At 36.5% G+C, this 17,420-nt stretch overlaps 1 protein-coding gene across 9 annotated transcripts in view; it reads left to right on the top strand.

Annotated features, from left to right (window-relative positions):
* The window catches only part of IFTAP (intraflagellar transport associated protein), a 64,883-nt gene extending 47,693 nt beyond the window's left edge, over positions 1–17,190 (top strand). For all 9 annotated transcript variants that reach the window (XM_008001644.3, XM_037999509.2, XM_008001656.3 and 6 more), the window contains 2 exons: positions 4,400–4,539; positions 13,190–17,190. In XM_008001644.3, coding sequence (XP_007999835.2) covers positions 4,400–4,539; positions 13,190–13,354 — 305 coding nt within the window. In that variant the 3' untranslated portion in view covers positions 13,355–17,190. The remainder of the gene's footprint in view (positions 1–4,399; positions 4,540–13,189) is intronic.
* Positions 17,191–17,420: the final 230 nt, after the last annotated feature.

Genomic DNA, 17,420 nt, shown 5'->3' with positions numbered 1-17,420 from the left:
TTGTAATTTATCTAGCTTTTCTAGTTGTTGATGGTGGGAGGGTTGGACTGACATTAGCTAGACCAGCAGACTCCTGAGGATGTGGTCTGGGAATCCCTCAGAAACCCTGAGGTTGGCAGGTCATGTGCTGATGTTTGCATTGAAGTTGGAAAAGCAATGATGGGTGAAGATGCTGGCACCTTAGTCTGAATCAAGTTTGTGGCACCAAGTTATACTAGCAGTTGTCATCTTCACTGTCATAAATTTATAATCAAAAACAAATGCCAGTTTTCACTGAAAATTTCTTGATGTAGTAAAAATTATTAATTTTATTAAATCTTGATTCTTAAGTATACCTCTTTTTAATGATTTTTGTGCCAAAATAGTAAGTGTTCATACGGCACTTCTGTTACATACTGAAATACAGTGGTTGTGGAAAAACACTTGGGTGATTGAGTGGTGTGCTGAACTAGTTTATTTTTCTCTTTCATGAATCACCATTTTTATTTGAAAGAATGACTGACAAACTATATTTCTCAAAAATGAATGAAGTGAGCCTGTCTCTTCAAGGCTAATAACTAATGGTATTCGTTGCCAATGATAAAATTGGCAATGCATCAAGTGAAAATTAGATTTTTAGAGAACTTGTATCTAGTACTGTGAGCTTGACAGCTTCTCAATATTTAAAGGCTCCTATGGCAAAATTGGTGATATTAACTAATGTGATTTTTATACTGTATAATGAAATATGTCAAAATTTGGAATATCTACATAACACAGTGAACCAGTGTTTTACAAATGACCGATTAATAATGTTTACAAAATTATACATAGGAGAAAGATCCATTCAGTGTGCAAGATAGACCAATGGATTTTAATGTAGCAGTACAAAAAGTTCACTGACATGTTTTCAGAATGCTCATTGAAAATAACTTTTGAAAAACTTTATCATTTTTCAAATGGTGGTGTAGTATCAAAGAAAAATATCCACAACTGTATAAAAAGACTATTAAAATACTCCTCCCCTTTCCAACTGCCTGTCTGTGTGAGTCTGGATTTTCTTTACTTCAACTAAAAAACAGCATATTTCAAAAATTGAATGCAGAAACAAATAGGGAATCCAACTTTCTTCTGTTCAGCCAGATATTATAACAGATTTGAAAAAATGTAAAATAATGCTTCTCTTCTCAATATTTTCTATTTAGAAAATAGACTTTAATAAAAATACTTATTTTAATATAACTTGATTATTTGTAATGATTCTAATATACAAATATTAGAACACTTGTCAGTTTTAATTTCTAATATGGTGAGTGTTGATAGACATAACCCATATAAACAAAAGCTCTTTGGGATCTTCAATCATTTTTAAGAATAAACACTACTGAATGAGACTATCATAGCTGGAAGCTCTATTTAGAAGTGGCCTGGATGGCTAAAGTATTTTTCATCTATATCCTTTTTGTATTAGGATGCCCAAACTTTCAGGAAATTTTTGCCATTTTATGTGGTAACAAATGAACAGATTGGTTAATATTATAAATATGCCAGGCAGATTAAATATTATTGTATATCAAATTTCAGATGTCAAGTAGATTGCTCACTTTGTAACACTGTATTAGATTACATGGCTGTAGTCTTTGACTTTCTGATCATTGACAAAATACAGAGACAAATGGCATGATTAGCTACTTTTTAAATAGTAGAACTTCTAAACATATGGTTGAGAAAGACGAGATTAAAATACTTCAACCAGTCTTGCCGTCCAACCTCAAGATTCGTTTTTGAAAGTGTCCCTGACTCTATAATGCCAAAATGGTGGCATTTCATTAAGGTGAAAACAAAGCCTTTGGTTGTTTTAGAAACAACTAATGTGATCAGATTAAGTCTCTTAAAGCATTTCTGTTTTAGAAGGTTATACAGAGAATTTCAGAAATTTCATTTCCTACCATGAGTGAATACAGTATTTTTTTTCTCCTGAGAGAATATGAGTATATATATAACCCACCCACGATTGTAAAATGGCTAAATGATTGCAGTAGTTTTCTTTATAACATATGCCTTGCCAGGCTCTTCTCATTCATATTGTTTTTGCCCTTTTATAAATCTGTCATCTTTAGAGTTAGAGCCATTCAATTTTTTCTGGATTATTCTTTGATTGATTTTATATATGAAAGTCTTATTCCTGTAATGTTTAGTTTTTGAGGGTAAGGGCTATACTCATTTTACATCATCCACAACATCTTATTGGCAGGCAGACTCTTGATACTTGCTGTTCAGTTTAAAAGTTGAGGTGTACAAAATTTATTTTCTATCTCCAAGTATTTGTTGAGAATTCACTATGTATGAGGTGCTATGTTAGGCACTAATAGATATGCATTGGTGCATTTCGCTTTTACTCTGAAGAAACAAATGACAAGAATTTAAGACATGGAGAATACTGAATCTTGTTATTTTGAAAGAATTGTTCCCATGGCAGTAGAATTATTATGAAAGAAACCATTTTTGTTGAAAATCCTACTTTCTTGGCAAATAGGTTAGAGAAGTGAAGTTTCAGTAAAGAAACTGCAGAGTTATCCTCCTCGCTGCACAATACTGTCAGCCAGAACAATGATTTTAAATAGCCCTGAAAGCAGAATTGATTTTGATTTCACATTTGAACTGATGTTTGCTCTGTCAGCCGGTGGGTCAGGTAGATAATGGTTTTCATGTTGAGAGGCCCAAGCCTTTCTCTTGTTGCTTTCCTTGTTGGTGGGTCCCTCACCAGATTTGTACCAGTCCTGGGCTATTACACGAGGATGCTCAGTGAGGGTTTGACTTTGAACTCATAAATAGGTGCATTAGAAAACCAGTCTTCCCACCAACCTCATTGAATTTTAAAATGCTGTTTCTCTGGGTATGAAATGTTTGGGAAATGTACTTAATGTTGCCTAACCATGCTAATGTGTTATAGTAATGACATTTCTTGGTTCTGAGTTTGAGTGTTTAATTTGATCCAGTAAAATAAAATATGTAATGAAAATGCTTGTTTAAAAGAAGTTCGTAATGTGGCATTGTAGGATAAGAGCATGGGCTCTGTAGATAGACTGCCCAGCTCTGCCCTTTTTAGCTGTGGGATCTTGAGTGAGGCTAGTCAGTGTTTAGAGCTCATTGCCTGTAGAACAGGAAATAATAGAGCTTTGGGAATATTAGCAGAGCTAAAGCATACAAAATGATGAGTATGTAAGTGTTGGCTGTTATTATTGTTTTTATTTCTGCTAATTAATGAAATCATAGTCTAAAATTTCAATAATTAGCCATAGCAGAATTACCTTCTTTGCCATTTCCCCTCCACAATTCTATTTCCAGGCTGTCTGTTTTCTCTGTTGCTGGAGTCATAAGAATTTTGTAATTATATTTTTGTGTGTGTGAAGGGGATATCTATAATGTTGAGGGATTCATTTCAAATAAGTTTCAGTTTTTGAACAGCAATACCTGCTCAATTATCTCCCTGTGCATGCTGCCATTTGCAGCAGTCAAGTCATGCCTGTTATTAATTAATCACTTCCATTGAGAACTTAATTAGTGCCTTAATTAGGATCATCCTTGAGAAGGGAGCAGCATCATCCAGAGTTGGCTCCAAGTTGTTGACTAGTTCTAGCAAGCCCTTCTGGTCCTATGAAAACAGACTGAGGAGGAAACCTGTTGTGCTTCTATTTGTTTTTTTGTCCTCCTTGAAGAAAGCTGTGGAAGATCATCAGTTGTCTGTGATGCATCCATGTACTCTCACACATGCAAAAATCAGGAGACATATCCACTTATAATGGGTCAATCAGAACTCCAAGATTGGTTATTGAATTCTTGAGATTGTGCTTAACAAGCAGGAAACACATTGCTGTTGTTCTCTGCAAGTGTTGAAAATTAGACCATGCCTTCTGAATATGACAGAGTATTTCATTTTTCTGCTGAAAGTTGAAGTACTTTCCTTCTGGCATTACTGTTTTTTTAATATATATTTTTGAAATATTGCCATATTGTTACAGGATGAAATCAGCACTCCATTTTCTTTCTCTTTATCCCTTCAAGAAAATATGGGAAAAGGAAGCAAAAGTAACATCTTACCACCTTATTTTCCGATAAAAGTAGAAATTGAGTTGAGAGTAAAAGGGACAGTCAGGTTACTCCAAAAACAGTACTCCTCCAGACATTTTGGGGGGACTCTTAAGTTTGCAATGACAAAATAAAAATACACTAATGGCTTCTATTATGAGGAAAGGGCAAACCCTTGAGTCCAGTTCCCAAAGGGGGACAGGCATTGTGAAATGGACCTACTTTACATGAGCATATTTGCTTCATTTTCTTTGACTTCTGGGCATTTAAATGATTTAGGTAAATTGTGAACTTGGTGAAAGGCTCAATTGAAATGTTTTGTATCCAACAGATTTGCTGCTACTTCCAGGAGAAGTGGAGCAGGCTGCAAGCACCAGCATTCCTCCCTGTATCCCTTCTGTGGCCCAGCCTCCTACCTGTGAAGTGAAGCCAAAGCCTGCTGTAAAAAGAATGGGCAAACAGACGAAAGAGGTACTCTACAGGGAATTCAGTCATTCTCTACACTGCCTTGATTTTGTAATTCATCCCTTCAAAGAAATGCTGTATACTTTTGTATTTTTCTAAGATTTGGGAAAATATAAAATTCAAGTTGCTTAATTGGTCCCTCTCATAGCCATCTATCTCAAATGCATACATTTCTTTTTAAACACATAGCACAATTATGTTTTTATGTGGAAACCATTTTGTTTTACAGTGTATGCCATGCTACAGATCTGTGCTACCCAAGGACTACACAATAGAAAGGATGGACAGTTTTCTTGCGCTTTTTAGTCTGAACAGGCCGTTTTTATTATTATTGATAAGGTTCTATAAACTTTTGAATTAGTTAAGGTAAGGCCAGGCTTCTATAACAGAGAATCCCAATAATAATTCAATGACTGAAAAGAGATAGATGTTTATTTCTCTTATTTAGCAGCCTATATAGAGCCCTTAAAATGAGCAGGTGGCTCCTTTTTGGGGGGTCATCAGGGACCTAGGTTCCTTTCTGGATGTCCATTATGTTTTAGGACATCGTCCTCACCTGCGTATTCCAGGTCAGGTCATCATCATACCTGGAGGGCAGAATAGAGGAGCATGGGGACAGCATGTTTCCCCAAGGCTTAGGACTCAAGGTCCTTAATTTCTGCTCACATTCCATTGGTGACCACTTAGTCACATGTTCCTACTAGCCACTGGGGAGCCTGAGAAATGTCACCTAGCTATGAAAATGGAATCTATGGCATATCTTTCGCAAATGTGCAACTTGAAAGTCATCTTTTGCTATCATTTTGCAGCTCTTCTACATATGCTTAATAAACTTGTATCAATAGAGGCTGTTGCTAGTGCTGGTAGTGACCTTTCTCACCCTCCTTACTGGAACACAAAGCAGGATCAGGCACAAGAAGTTGTTAAGGGCTCTTTATTATTGTTTTCTAATAAAATCCTTAGGGTCTTTTTGGATTATTTAATCATGAGGTACTAGTCTTGTTACTAGAAGATATTCTGTTATAGAATTAGCCATTCAGTCAGAAATAATCCACACATTTCACTTTTAAATTACTACTTTCTAATAAGTACTTTTGTTCACTGACATCATGAAAGTATATCCAGGATGCATGCAGGCTTATAATAAACTCCCAAATTGATTACCGGCTAAACTGTTAGGGACAGTCACTTTTCAATATGCTTTTTGAATTATAGATTGCTCTCTCTGAGTTGTAAACAGCTAAAATTATAAGGCTATTTGTAGAAGGAATCAGTTTTTTTTTTTAAGATTTGTTCATGCTGTTGACTTCACTTGTGGCCATACAAGTTATTGGACCAGCCAGTAGACATGGCACCTAGTACTTTTATAGAAATACAATTTTACTTCAGTACAATTAGAGAATATATATAATCTAGTACAATTATAGAAATTGCTACAAAGTGATTTTAGTTAATGGGTTAAAAAAACTGAATGATTAAACATTAGTTCTATTTTCTTTAATTTGCCTATGTGGTACTATGAATGAAAACAGAATCTATCAAATAGCAGTATAATTCAAGTTGAGACCCCATATATGATGGTGTGTTTAAGAGGAATATAAATTTCTTACCAGAAATGTGGACATTTAAAAATGTTGGAATCAAAATGATACAAGCCACAGATGAACAACTTTTGCTGTTTTTTGAATATCTGAAGTAATATCTTGGTTGGGAATTTTTATTTCTAATTACTATTTTTTAGAGTAACTTTTCACAACCATCTAGAATCACAGTATAGGTTGAACATTCCTAATGGGAAAATCCGAAATGCTCCAAAATTTGAAACTTTTTGAGTGCTGACCTGATGCTCAAAGGCAATGCTCATTGGAGCATTTTGGATTTCAGATTTTGAGATTAGGGATGCTCAACTGGTATATGTTCTGCAAATATTCTAAAATCTGAAACCCAAAATACTTCATCCCAAGCATTTTGGATAAGAGATACTCAACTTGTACTGTATCAACTCTGCTTTGGTTTGATAACATTCATCTTATTTTAAAGCACCCAGAGCTCGTAAAAGAACATAATCATTAATTTATAGCAAATGGGTCCTGAAGGGCTTACTGAAAGGCCATTTTGGGATTAGAGATGATAGTTTCTTTCTGTGATTTCAATCTGAAAAGCTGAAAATATATTCTGGATGTCCTTCCTAACTTTCTCTTAATTGCCTATTAAGAATCCATCAACTTTCTGATATGAATTGGACCAACTCAATCTTTTACCTAATTTAGTTTTTTTATTTTTAAATTAGCATATAATAATTGTATATATTTATGGGGTATAGTGTGATATTTTAGTACATATATATGTGTATGATCAAATCAGGGTAATTAGCATATCCATCACTTCAAACATTTAACATTTTTTTGGTTCAGATTTTTTCCCTAATTTTACCACTGGTTCTACACACATGCATCATTGTGTATAGAATTATGTGTATAGAATTATCTTGCCTTAGTTACTCCATTTTGATGAACTTTGGAAGTTTGAAGCTGCTCTACAGAACAAATAGAGTTGTTATTAGGAGGATAAAAAATTGTGATACCCACCCCCTCCCCCTGAAAACTGTAGAAGAGGTCATAGAAGAAACTTGTGTGGTGTTTTAATAGGAGCTCTCCTGTTTGTCCAATTCATAATGGTACTCTAAAAATTTTCTCCTATAAAGACAGTTTATTTACCATATTACTTTGTATGGTAGCCTACAGCTAAATGCTACCATTATTGATTTAAGCATTAGTTTTATTTTCTTTAATTTGCCTATGTGGTACTATGAATGAAAACAATCTCTCCATAAACAGTGCCTCTATTAGAATAAGTCACATGAGCAATTTTAAGGGGACTGAAAGTTTTCCAATACTCCACAAATTTTATTCCCTGAGGGGCTACAAAAAGGTTTCAATAGATTTGAAATTAGACACCTGAAATCCACATATTTCTTTCAGCTCCTTAGGCAAAAATAACAAGTTAATAACTTAATTCATAGTTGTTTTTTGTTTGGCAGCAGGGGACTTGGTGTTCCATTGCACAAAGTCTTCACTGAAGTAAATCATAATTTCAGTTTGTAATCTAAAAACCTTGGCTTTGAACCCTAACACGAACTGAATTGGAAAGAAGAGAATTTCCAAAGTATGCCACAACAGCCAATAACTGAAATATATACATAGAAATGCAACCTTTCTGTATTTGAAAAGCTGTCCCATCCTGGCTAACACGGTGAAACCCCGTCTCTACTAAAAAAAATACAAAAAAATTAGTCAGGCGTGGTGGTGGGCGCCTGTAGTCCCAGCTACTCGGGAGGCTGAGGCAGGAGAATGGCGTGAACCCGGGAGGCGGAGCTTGCAGTGAGCCGAAATCGCGCCACTGCACTCCAGCCTGGGCGACAGAGCGAGACTCCATCTCAAGAAAACAAACAAACAAAGCTGTCATTTAGAAGATCACAGTGATATCTTGTGAATTGCAGTGTGCACCTACCTAGGCTCACTTTGAATCACTTATGTGTCTCCTGTCTTGGAAGACTAAATTCACTCATGCATGTCATCATAAGCTTACGTAATTAACATGCAAAGTCAGAACTAGTGCTGAGCTCAGTGCCATGCATATAGTAGACCTACAGTAAACATATATTAAATGAACAAATAAATAAACAAACCTCACCACTAAATGGGAGTGATTTTCTGGTATACAGTAATAACATGGTTGGGGTCATTCTCTCTTTTCTATTTGTTCATTCACATCAACATGTAAACAGGTTTAAGTCTTTCCTATCCTTAACAAAATTAAACAAAACAAGGAAAACAAGCTTCCCTTCATCTTGGACCCCTCTTTGGCTACTGTCTGTTCTTTTTTCTCTCTTTTCATCCAGAATTGAAAAGCTATTAGACTCTTCAGTATACTGTAAAATATCCTTGGCTCCAATCACCTGCCTGGATGTTTTCAGAATGAAGGCACCAATTGCTTTATGATTGCCAAATCCAGGGAACACTTTCCAGTCTTCCTTTTAATGGATATCTCTACCATGTTTGACACTATTGACCTTCCTCTGGCACTCTTGCTTCGTTGGTTCTCACTTCACTTTTCTTCTGTGATTCTTTACGTATTTCTCAAATTGTGTTTTCCCTGACTCCTTTGGGTTTTCTCTCCATCCATCACTTATGAGTTGGTGTGCCTTAGGGTTCAGTGCTTAACATACAGTTCTTCACAACCTACATACTTGAATCCATCTTCATCTTCAAATTGACATCTCTAGCCTCAGACCTTTTTTTTTTTTCAGTTTCAAGTTTGTATATTCAATTCATCTAGATTCCTTCAGGTACATTCAAATTAAACTGTGCTTTACCTGCTTCCCTTTCTGCATTCTTCCTTTTCTTACATTTCCATATTCAGTCACTTATTGAGTGCTGCCAATTTCACTTTCTGTGGATTTTTCAAGTCTCTGCTACCAGTCCCCTGTTCTCATGATGTCTTATTGAACTGCTCTAGCAGGTTCTTGAGTACTCTTCTGGCTCCAGGCTTATCCCGCTCAAATCTACCTTCTGTTTAACCTTCATAGTGATCTGTCTCATATAATTTCCAACAGGGCAGGGCCTCTTTTTTTTTTTTTTTTTTTTTTTACTCCAGCACCTGTCTCATTGTAGGTGCTTAATAAAAATTAAATGGATGAAGGAATTTATCTGAAATGCATAGATGACCAAGTGTCTTCCCTGCCTTCAAAAAATTCTTCAGTGACTTTTCATCATCTCTAGGATGATTTGGCACCATATTTGTCTCTTGCCACTCTCCAACTTACACTTTGTGCTCTGACAATGTTGACCTAATTTCAGACTCACAAATGTGAAATTCTGCATCTTATTTCCATGGACTGCTCGTGGAAACTCCCCCTGTCAGCAAAGCTCTTCTCTGTCAACTTGTAAACTAATGTTTACCCTTTAAGAGTCGGCTTAGATATCACCTCTTCCAAGAAGCCTTCTCTGATTCCTTCCTAATCCCCTCCAACTTAGTCTGGGTCAAGTATTCCTTCTGTGTTCCTATCATCCTGTTCTTACCACATTTTACTCTAATGATTTGTTTGTGATTTCACATAGGTCTTCATCTTTGTATCCCCAGCACCTAACACAGTGACTAGAATTTAATAGGAATGTAGAGTTTGTAGAAAGAATGTAAAATATCTGAATGATTGCAGGAGGCTATTCCTCTGACATTTTGACTCAGGGATGTACTGGCCACATTACAGTATATCCCCAAAATGGTTTAGAGTGTCCTGAATGTCATGTTTTGGCATTGCAAATGTGACATTATTACTATTCTTTATTTCTTGCTTTAATATCTCAGTATCTAACTGATTGCCTAGAAAATTTAACAATAGCTGCTGTTAATAACCCTTAATTTCTTAGTGAAGAAATTTATATTTTAAGTATATTTTTATACATTGAAGGATATTATAAATGAATAATCTTTGTGTTGACATTATCTTTACTGACTTGCTGAAAACTTTATTTCATGTTATTGTTATGGTTAGTACCAAGTGACTGATGAAGAAAATCATCATCCATAACAGAGAAGAATGTAAATGTATTAAAAAAAACTTAAAGGAAAATAAGATATTTCCATTTAAGAATACATTTCTACATGTCTAGTCCCATAAGTTTGGATATTATAGCCACAGGGTAGTTTGAGACCTCAGGGAAGGGAAAATCTTAAGGAGGCAATGGGTTGGGCCGTATCTAGAACTAACTCGGCCATGGGAACCCTGATCAAAGTTTAGAAGTAAGTCTGAAATACAGGACTTACTTTAGCTGGGTTTCTAGGATGAGGTAGATAATAAGTGAAGTGATGTGTGGGGAGGCTAGTAGGATTTTCTGGAGAGTGGCAAAACTCAATCAAGAGTAAGAGGCCAGGTGCGGTGCTCATACCTATAATCCCAGCACTGCGGGAGGCTGCAGTGGGTGGATTACTTGAGGCCAGGAGTTTGAAACCAGCCTGGCCAACATGGTGAAACCCTGTCTCTACTAAAAATACAAAAATTAGCCAGGCCTGGTGATATGCGCCAGTTGTCCCAGTAACTCAGGAGGCTGAGGCAGGAGAATTGCTTGAACCTGGGGGCTGGAGGTTGCAGTGAACTGAGATTGTACCACTGCACTCCAGCCTGGGTGACAGAGGGAGTCTCTGTCTCAAAAAAAAAAAAAAAAAAAAAAGAAAAATAGAAGAGTAAATGAAGCTTCTACACTTTCCTCTCTGTGCTTCTGTTTCCCTTTTTTGCATTCCTGTATTGGAGAGCACAGCACGTGATACGGAAATCATTCCTACACTTCTATCTTCTCCTTGAAGTTATGAAACCTTGTAGACATAGATTTTGCTATAATCACTTTATGTTCTCAGAATCTGCTATATAATAAATGTTTATTGAGTGAAGAGGTAAGGGGAGGGAAGTGAGAATTGAGGTTATTTGTGTTCTGTAGAGGGAGTTGGGGGCATGGTATGGTGTCACTGAGATTTTAACATGGCAAAGGGATTTGTCTAATTTGAAATTGTATTCCTAACCCCTAAGTGAGAAGTGGGTGAAGACAAAGTGACTGCATCTAGTGGGGATGGCTAGTAAGGTGTAGGCAAGTTTTAGAGGTTTCAAGGTAGAATTTAAAGACCTAGTATAGGGGACATATGCAGGTATAGGCAGCTTGAAGCTTAACAGACATGTGATGAAAGGCCTTTACCCAGGCATTAAAAGGCAGCAAAATTCCCATCAGACTGAATATATTGGTGGAAACAGGTTCTCCTCCTTATGCTTTGCCAGGATCAGCTAGAATCAGCTCCAGAAGGGGTTGTGGCCAACCAAGCCTGCAGACCTCAGTACTTACTGCTGAGTAGAGCTGGAGACAGCAAGAACACTTAACATTCAGGAAATGAACATCTTGTGTCATTGTGTGTGTGTGTTTCTGCATTTGAGCCATCTAAGCAAGACTATCCCACTGTCACTTTGGCTGTGTTGATGATAAATTTGATCTCAGAAAGTGATCAAAATCAGCCTTGCGGGCTGATTTGCTTTTTGTATACAGCTGGGTTTTAAAAGCTAGTACTGGTATTACACGTAGCCTTGAGTACAGTTTTCTAATGGTAGGCTGTGAGAATTGATCATCTTATTTAGAAAAGGTCTTCTCTCCAAAGAGCTATGACTTGGCTTAGTGAAAACTTCAAGGTTGATTCTTGTTGATGTTTCTGTTGAGCAGGTGAGACTTTATTTGAAGCAGATTACCCTGGATTCAAATATTGCTTCTCTCCCTTACTAACTATATTTTGGGCAAGTTACTTAACCTTTCAGAGCTTTATAAAGTAGGGGTAACAGTGACTACCGGTAGGGTTGTTTGAATATCACTGCTGATGCCATGTGGTTCCTAGTATCAGGACTGGCACATGGTGGAAACTCACCATGGAAACTCAGTGGCAGTTTTGTCAGGAAAGCACTAAGGTCCTTTCTAATAAAGAGGAAATGAGCACATCTCCAGAAGTTGTTCTCCTGCTGATTTTACTAAGAAAGGATGATAAATGGCTGAGCGTTTGCTATTAGCACTGCACACCTAACTTCAAAACATAACTTGCGGAACAGGTAGGATATAACTACTCATTATTTTTTCTTTCACCTTTAGTAACAGCAGATAGTTTCTGAGCTACATGCTACATTTTTACCAACATTGTATAAGCCACTCAAAGAGATCATCTTCCATGCAAGAATATTTAAAGCTGATTATAGCTTTGGGACATTTTTTCATTCTTGCATAAACCATAGTTTTCAATTATTTCAGCATCACTATACATATTGTAGAGCTACATAGAAGCACTGGATGATTTCATTGTATCACACACCATTTGTTTTTGGAGAGGCTTTTTAGGGTGTGATACAAGAGATTTAAGGCATACTCTTGGTTTGTTGGAAAATATGCTTTTTTATCTGCCTTCCTTTAGGAATTCTTTAAAACTCACAAATTATGAATAGATTCAAAATTATTACATTTCTTTGTAACACTTTACTTATAGATAAACTAATATTTTTAAATTCTTGGCAGGAAAAAAGAGATCCTGGACTTTTAAATTTAAACTATGTTTCAAGTTTTACTGTTATTAGCCAAGATTTATAGGTATTATCTGAAGAAGTATATTCAATGTAGTGTACTTTTATCTTTAAAAAAATTATGTTTTATTAATATAGATCTTTTTTGGCAAGTGGTGAAAATCTATTTAAGGTTGATAAAAAATCTTAGTGTATATTTTTCTCACATTTTAATATAACTGTTGGTTTTTCTGTATGCTTCTCTAGTCCTAACACTACAAGTGGTAAAATGCATAATGAGTGTATGCAAGGGAGACTTTCTGATTCTTGCCTTGGGCAGCATTAGTTAATGATATTCGTTCAGATACAGCATGGTATAAATGGGGCATATTAAGAGGCTTAAATTAGGTCAAACTGAATAATTGAATTTATTCCTTTACTTAAAAACAGCTTAATCAGCTGAGAGTGCTGAAGTCTGAAAAAAGGTTTAATTAAATATTACTAGGGAGTTAATTTTCTCAGTTTTATTTCATTTACAATGATTGTGTATGTTTTTTCCTCCTTTGTTACCTTTTATAGATACTTGGAGATGAAGTTCAACCCTTCTCACTTGATGAAGAATTTGACTATGACAATGTGACACTAACCTCCAAGTTTAGTCCTACAGAGATAGAGACCATCAAAGAGTTATGCAAGCAGAAGAGAAAGGACACCAGCCCAGACTTAGAGGAACCCTGTGACTGATTCACAGAGGCATTTTTTTGTGCGTGTGTGCTTATTTTAATTTTGTTCTTATTCAAGCAACATTAGAATAAAAGATAAACCTACTATAATTCCCTTTGTGGAAATTTACATATGTGCACTCATTTATCAGAGTTACCTGTTATTAGGGATATAGAGCAATAAGGCCAAGGAGATTGCAGCCCTTACAGAATTCTCTCTTGCCATGTTGTTGCTGCATCTTGTGCCTGGTTGGAGGAGATGGGAGTGGGAAATGGGAACAGGAAGCAGCATCTATGGAGGGATCCATTTTGATGAAAGCATTGCACTAGGTGATGTGAGGTGCTGTACCAAAGGTCAGAAACATGATCCTACTTCCTTGAGAGTAAAGGACAATTGCACATGAAAACACATTGTAGCACATTAGAGAAAAATTGCTAATATGAAGTAGGTCTGGGTCCTAGCTAGGTCCAGAGATAGTGCTATCAATGTGAGTGTTGTTGAGAGATTTGGCTTCTGGAATTGATTGGGAAAGGCTTTACTGAAAAAAGGCATTGAGAATTGATGATATGTCATACATTAAATTATTGCATTTCTTTATTACCATTAAACCATGTGTGATAACAGTTACAAAGTACAAGGATATTGGGGGAACCTGCTGCCAATATTTCAACATAGGTTCTTTCTATTTTCCCTAAGTGTCAGCTGGCTGAGAAACAAAGAGAAAGAGTACAGAGAGAGGAATTTTACAGCTGGGCCTCTGGGGGTGACATCACATATCGGTAGGACCATGATGCCCCCCTGAGCCGCAAAACCAGCAAGTTTTATTAAGGATTTCAAAAGGGGAGGGGGCGTACAAACAGGGAGTAGGTCATGAAGATCACATGCTTCAAAGGGCAAAAGGAGAACAAAGATCACATGCTTCTGAGGCCAATAAAGATCACAAGGCAAAGGGCAAAGCAAGATCACAAGGCAAAGGGCAAAGTCAAAAACTCCTGATAAGGGTCTGTGTTCAGCTGTGCACATATTGTCTTGATAAACATCTTAAACAACAGAAAACAGGGTTCAAGAGCAGAGAACCGGTCTGACCTCAAATTTACCAGGGCGGGATTTTTTCTCCACCCTAATAAGCATGAGGGTACTGCAGGAGACCAGGGCGTATTTCAGTCCTTATCTTAACCGCATAAGACAGACACTCCCAGAGCTGCCGTTTATAGACCTGCCCCCAGGAATGCATGCCTTTCCCAAGATCTTAATTATTAATATTCCTTGCTAGGAAAATAATTCAGCTATATCTTCCCTACTTGCATGTTTGTTTATAGGCTCTCTGCAAGCAGAAAAATATGGCTCTATTCTGCCCGCAGGCAGTCAGACCTTATGGTTGTCTTCCCTTGTTCCCTAAAATTGCTGTTATTCTGTTTTTTTTCAAGGTGCACTGATTTCATATTGTTCAAACACACATGTTTTACAATCAATTTGTACAATAGTGGTCCTGAGGTGATGTACATCCTCAGCTTACAAAGATAACAGGATTAAGAGATGTAAGACAGGCATAAGAAATTATGAGAGTATTATTTGGGAACTGATAAATGTCCATGAAATCTTCACAATTTATGTTCAGAGATTGAAGTAAAGACAGCATAAGAAATTATAAGAGTATTATTAGGGAAATGATAAATGTCCATGAAATCTTCACAATTGTTACTCTGCCACGGCTCCAGCTGGTCCCTCTGTTCGGGGTCCCTGACTTCCCACAACACAAGGAGTGAGCTCTATCTCCAGAAGCTTAAAATACAACTTGAGAAGGCAAAGCAACTAGAGAATATAAAAATGCATTATGAAATGCTAATTATGTAACATACCCATAAATGCATTAAGGGAAGGAGAAAAGAGAGATGAAGGCCCAGAGGAAGGGGGAGTAATATGTTTCAAGTAATTTTTATTATTGTGGGAATTAGTAACAAATTGAATGTACTTAAACTTAACTGATTTTCTTTTCTTCTTTAAGTACACTTTGTTTTTCAGAGCAGTTTTATATTCACAGAAAAATTGAGGAGGACAGCACTGTTTTCATACACCCACTGCGTCTCCCTGACGTAGACTCCCTTGCCATCAGTATCCCACACCAGAGTCATTTTTTTTGTTTTGTTTTTCACTATTAGTTTTCTTTTTCTTTTTCTTTTTTTTTTTTGTGGTAAGAACATTTAACATGAGCTCTACTCTCTTAAATGTTTAAGTGTACAATATAATCTTGTTACCTATATGCACAGTATTGTACAGCAGATCTCTGGAATGTATTCATGTATAATTGAAACTATACCCACTGAACAGCAACTCTCCATTTCCCCCTGCCCCTAAACCATGGCAACCTCCGTCCTCCTTTCTGCTTCTATGAGTTTGACTTCTATAGATAACTCATGTAAGTGGACATGGAGCATTTGTCCTTCTGTGATTGGCTTATTTCACTTAGCATAATGCCCTTCAGGTTTGCCCATGTGGTCACATAGCGCAGGATTTCCTTTTTTTAGGCTGAGTAGTATTCCATTTTATGTATATACTACATTTTCTTTATCCATCCATCAATGAACATTTAGGTTGTTTCCATATCTTGGCTATTGTGGATAATGCTGCAGGCCTGTGCTTATATGCATGCACTTGTGCTTGTGTGTGTGTGAATGTGTGTAAGTATTCATAAAAATGCCATTTATGTTATTTACAAAACAACACTCTTGATTTCATGTTGCCCTAGGGTCAAGTGACTTCCACATTTATTTTTACTTGTTTAACAAGCTTTCATAAAGCTGCATTTGTGTGTTCAAGCTTTAGGCAGTGGGGAGGATACAGGCAAGTTAGACATGGTCCAATTAAGTAGGGAAGAGAGATGTATACACAAATAGTTATAATAGAGCTATGTTGTTCAATGTAATAGCCACTAGCTGCATTTTAGTACACTAGAGTACTTGCAGTATTATGACTGAGAAACTGATTTTCAGCTATTTAATTTTTAATTCAAAATAAATGATACTTGATTCATTTATTAGAAAACTTTCAAGTACATTTAGAACAATTTGGGTATGTGAATCTACTTTTTCAATTATAAATTTTATGAAATGTAAATGCAGATCAGTTATTTTGGAAAACAGCTTAGTGTATTAGGGTCCTCTAGAGGGACAGAACTAATAAGATGTGTATATATATATATATATATAAAAATATAGAAACTTATTAGGAGAATTGACTCATACGATCACAAGGTGAAGTCCCACAATAGGCCATCTGCAAGCTGAGGAGCAAGGAAGCCAGTCAGAGTCCCGATATCTCAGAAGTAGGGAAGCTGGCAGTACACCCTTCAGTCTGTGGCCGAAGGCCTGAGAGCCGCTGGCAAATCACTAGTGTAAGTCCAGGAGTCAAAAGCAGAAGAACTTGGAGTCCATTGTTTGAGGGCAGGAAGCACCCAGCACAGGAGAAAGATGAAGGCCAGATGACTCAGCAAGTCTGCTCTTCCATCTCCTGCCTGCTTTATTCTAGCCACGCTGGCAGCTGATTAGATGGTGCCATCTAGATTGAGGGTGGGTCTGTCTCTCCCAGTTCACTGACTCAAATGTTAATCTCCTTTGGCAACACCCTCACGGACACACCCAGGAACGATACTTTGCATCCTTCAATCAAGTTGACACTCAGTATTAACTATCACAGCTTAGTGTCTGAATTTAAAATATGCTGCAAGTACAAAATATGTGTTGGATTTCAAAGAATTAGTAGTGAAAAAACTGTGAATTTCTTGTTATATTTTTTGTATTAGTATATGTTGAAATGGTACTATATTTGATTAGTTAAATAAAATATATTATTAAAATTCACCAATTTCTTTTTTCCTTTATCATGAGACCACTAGGAAATCTGAAATTACACATGTGGCATGCATACTTATATTTGACAACACCATAGTCGAGGGTAATCTTTGTTGTGAGACTGGTGTATACCAAGAGCTACTGGGACAAAGCATGTTGGAGTTTTAAAATTATGTTTTGGAGAACTAGGGACTCCTTACAGAGAAGCTGATGTTTAAGCTTGGTTGTAAAGAATTAGT

This window comes from Chlorocebus sabaeus, chromosome 1, assembly GCF_047675955.1.
Source record: "Chlorocebus sabaeus isolate Y175 chromosome 1, mChlSab1.0.hap1, whole genome shotgun sequence".
Lineage (NCBI taxonomy): Eukaryota > Metazoa > Chordata > Mammalia > Primates > Cercopithecidae > Chlorocebus > Chlorocebus sabaeus.
Note: the sequence above shows the minus strand (reverse complement) of the source record. Positions and strands in the feature narration are given on the sequence as shown.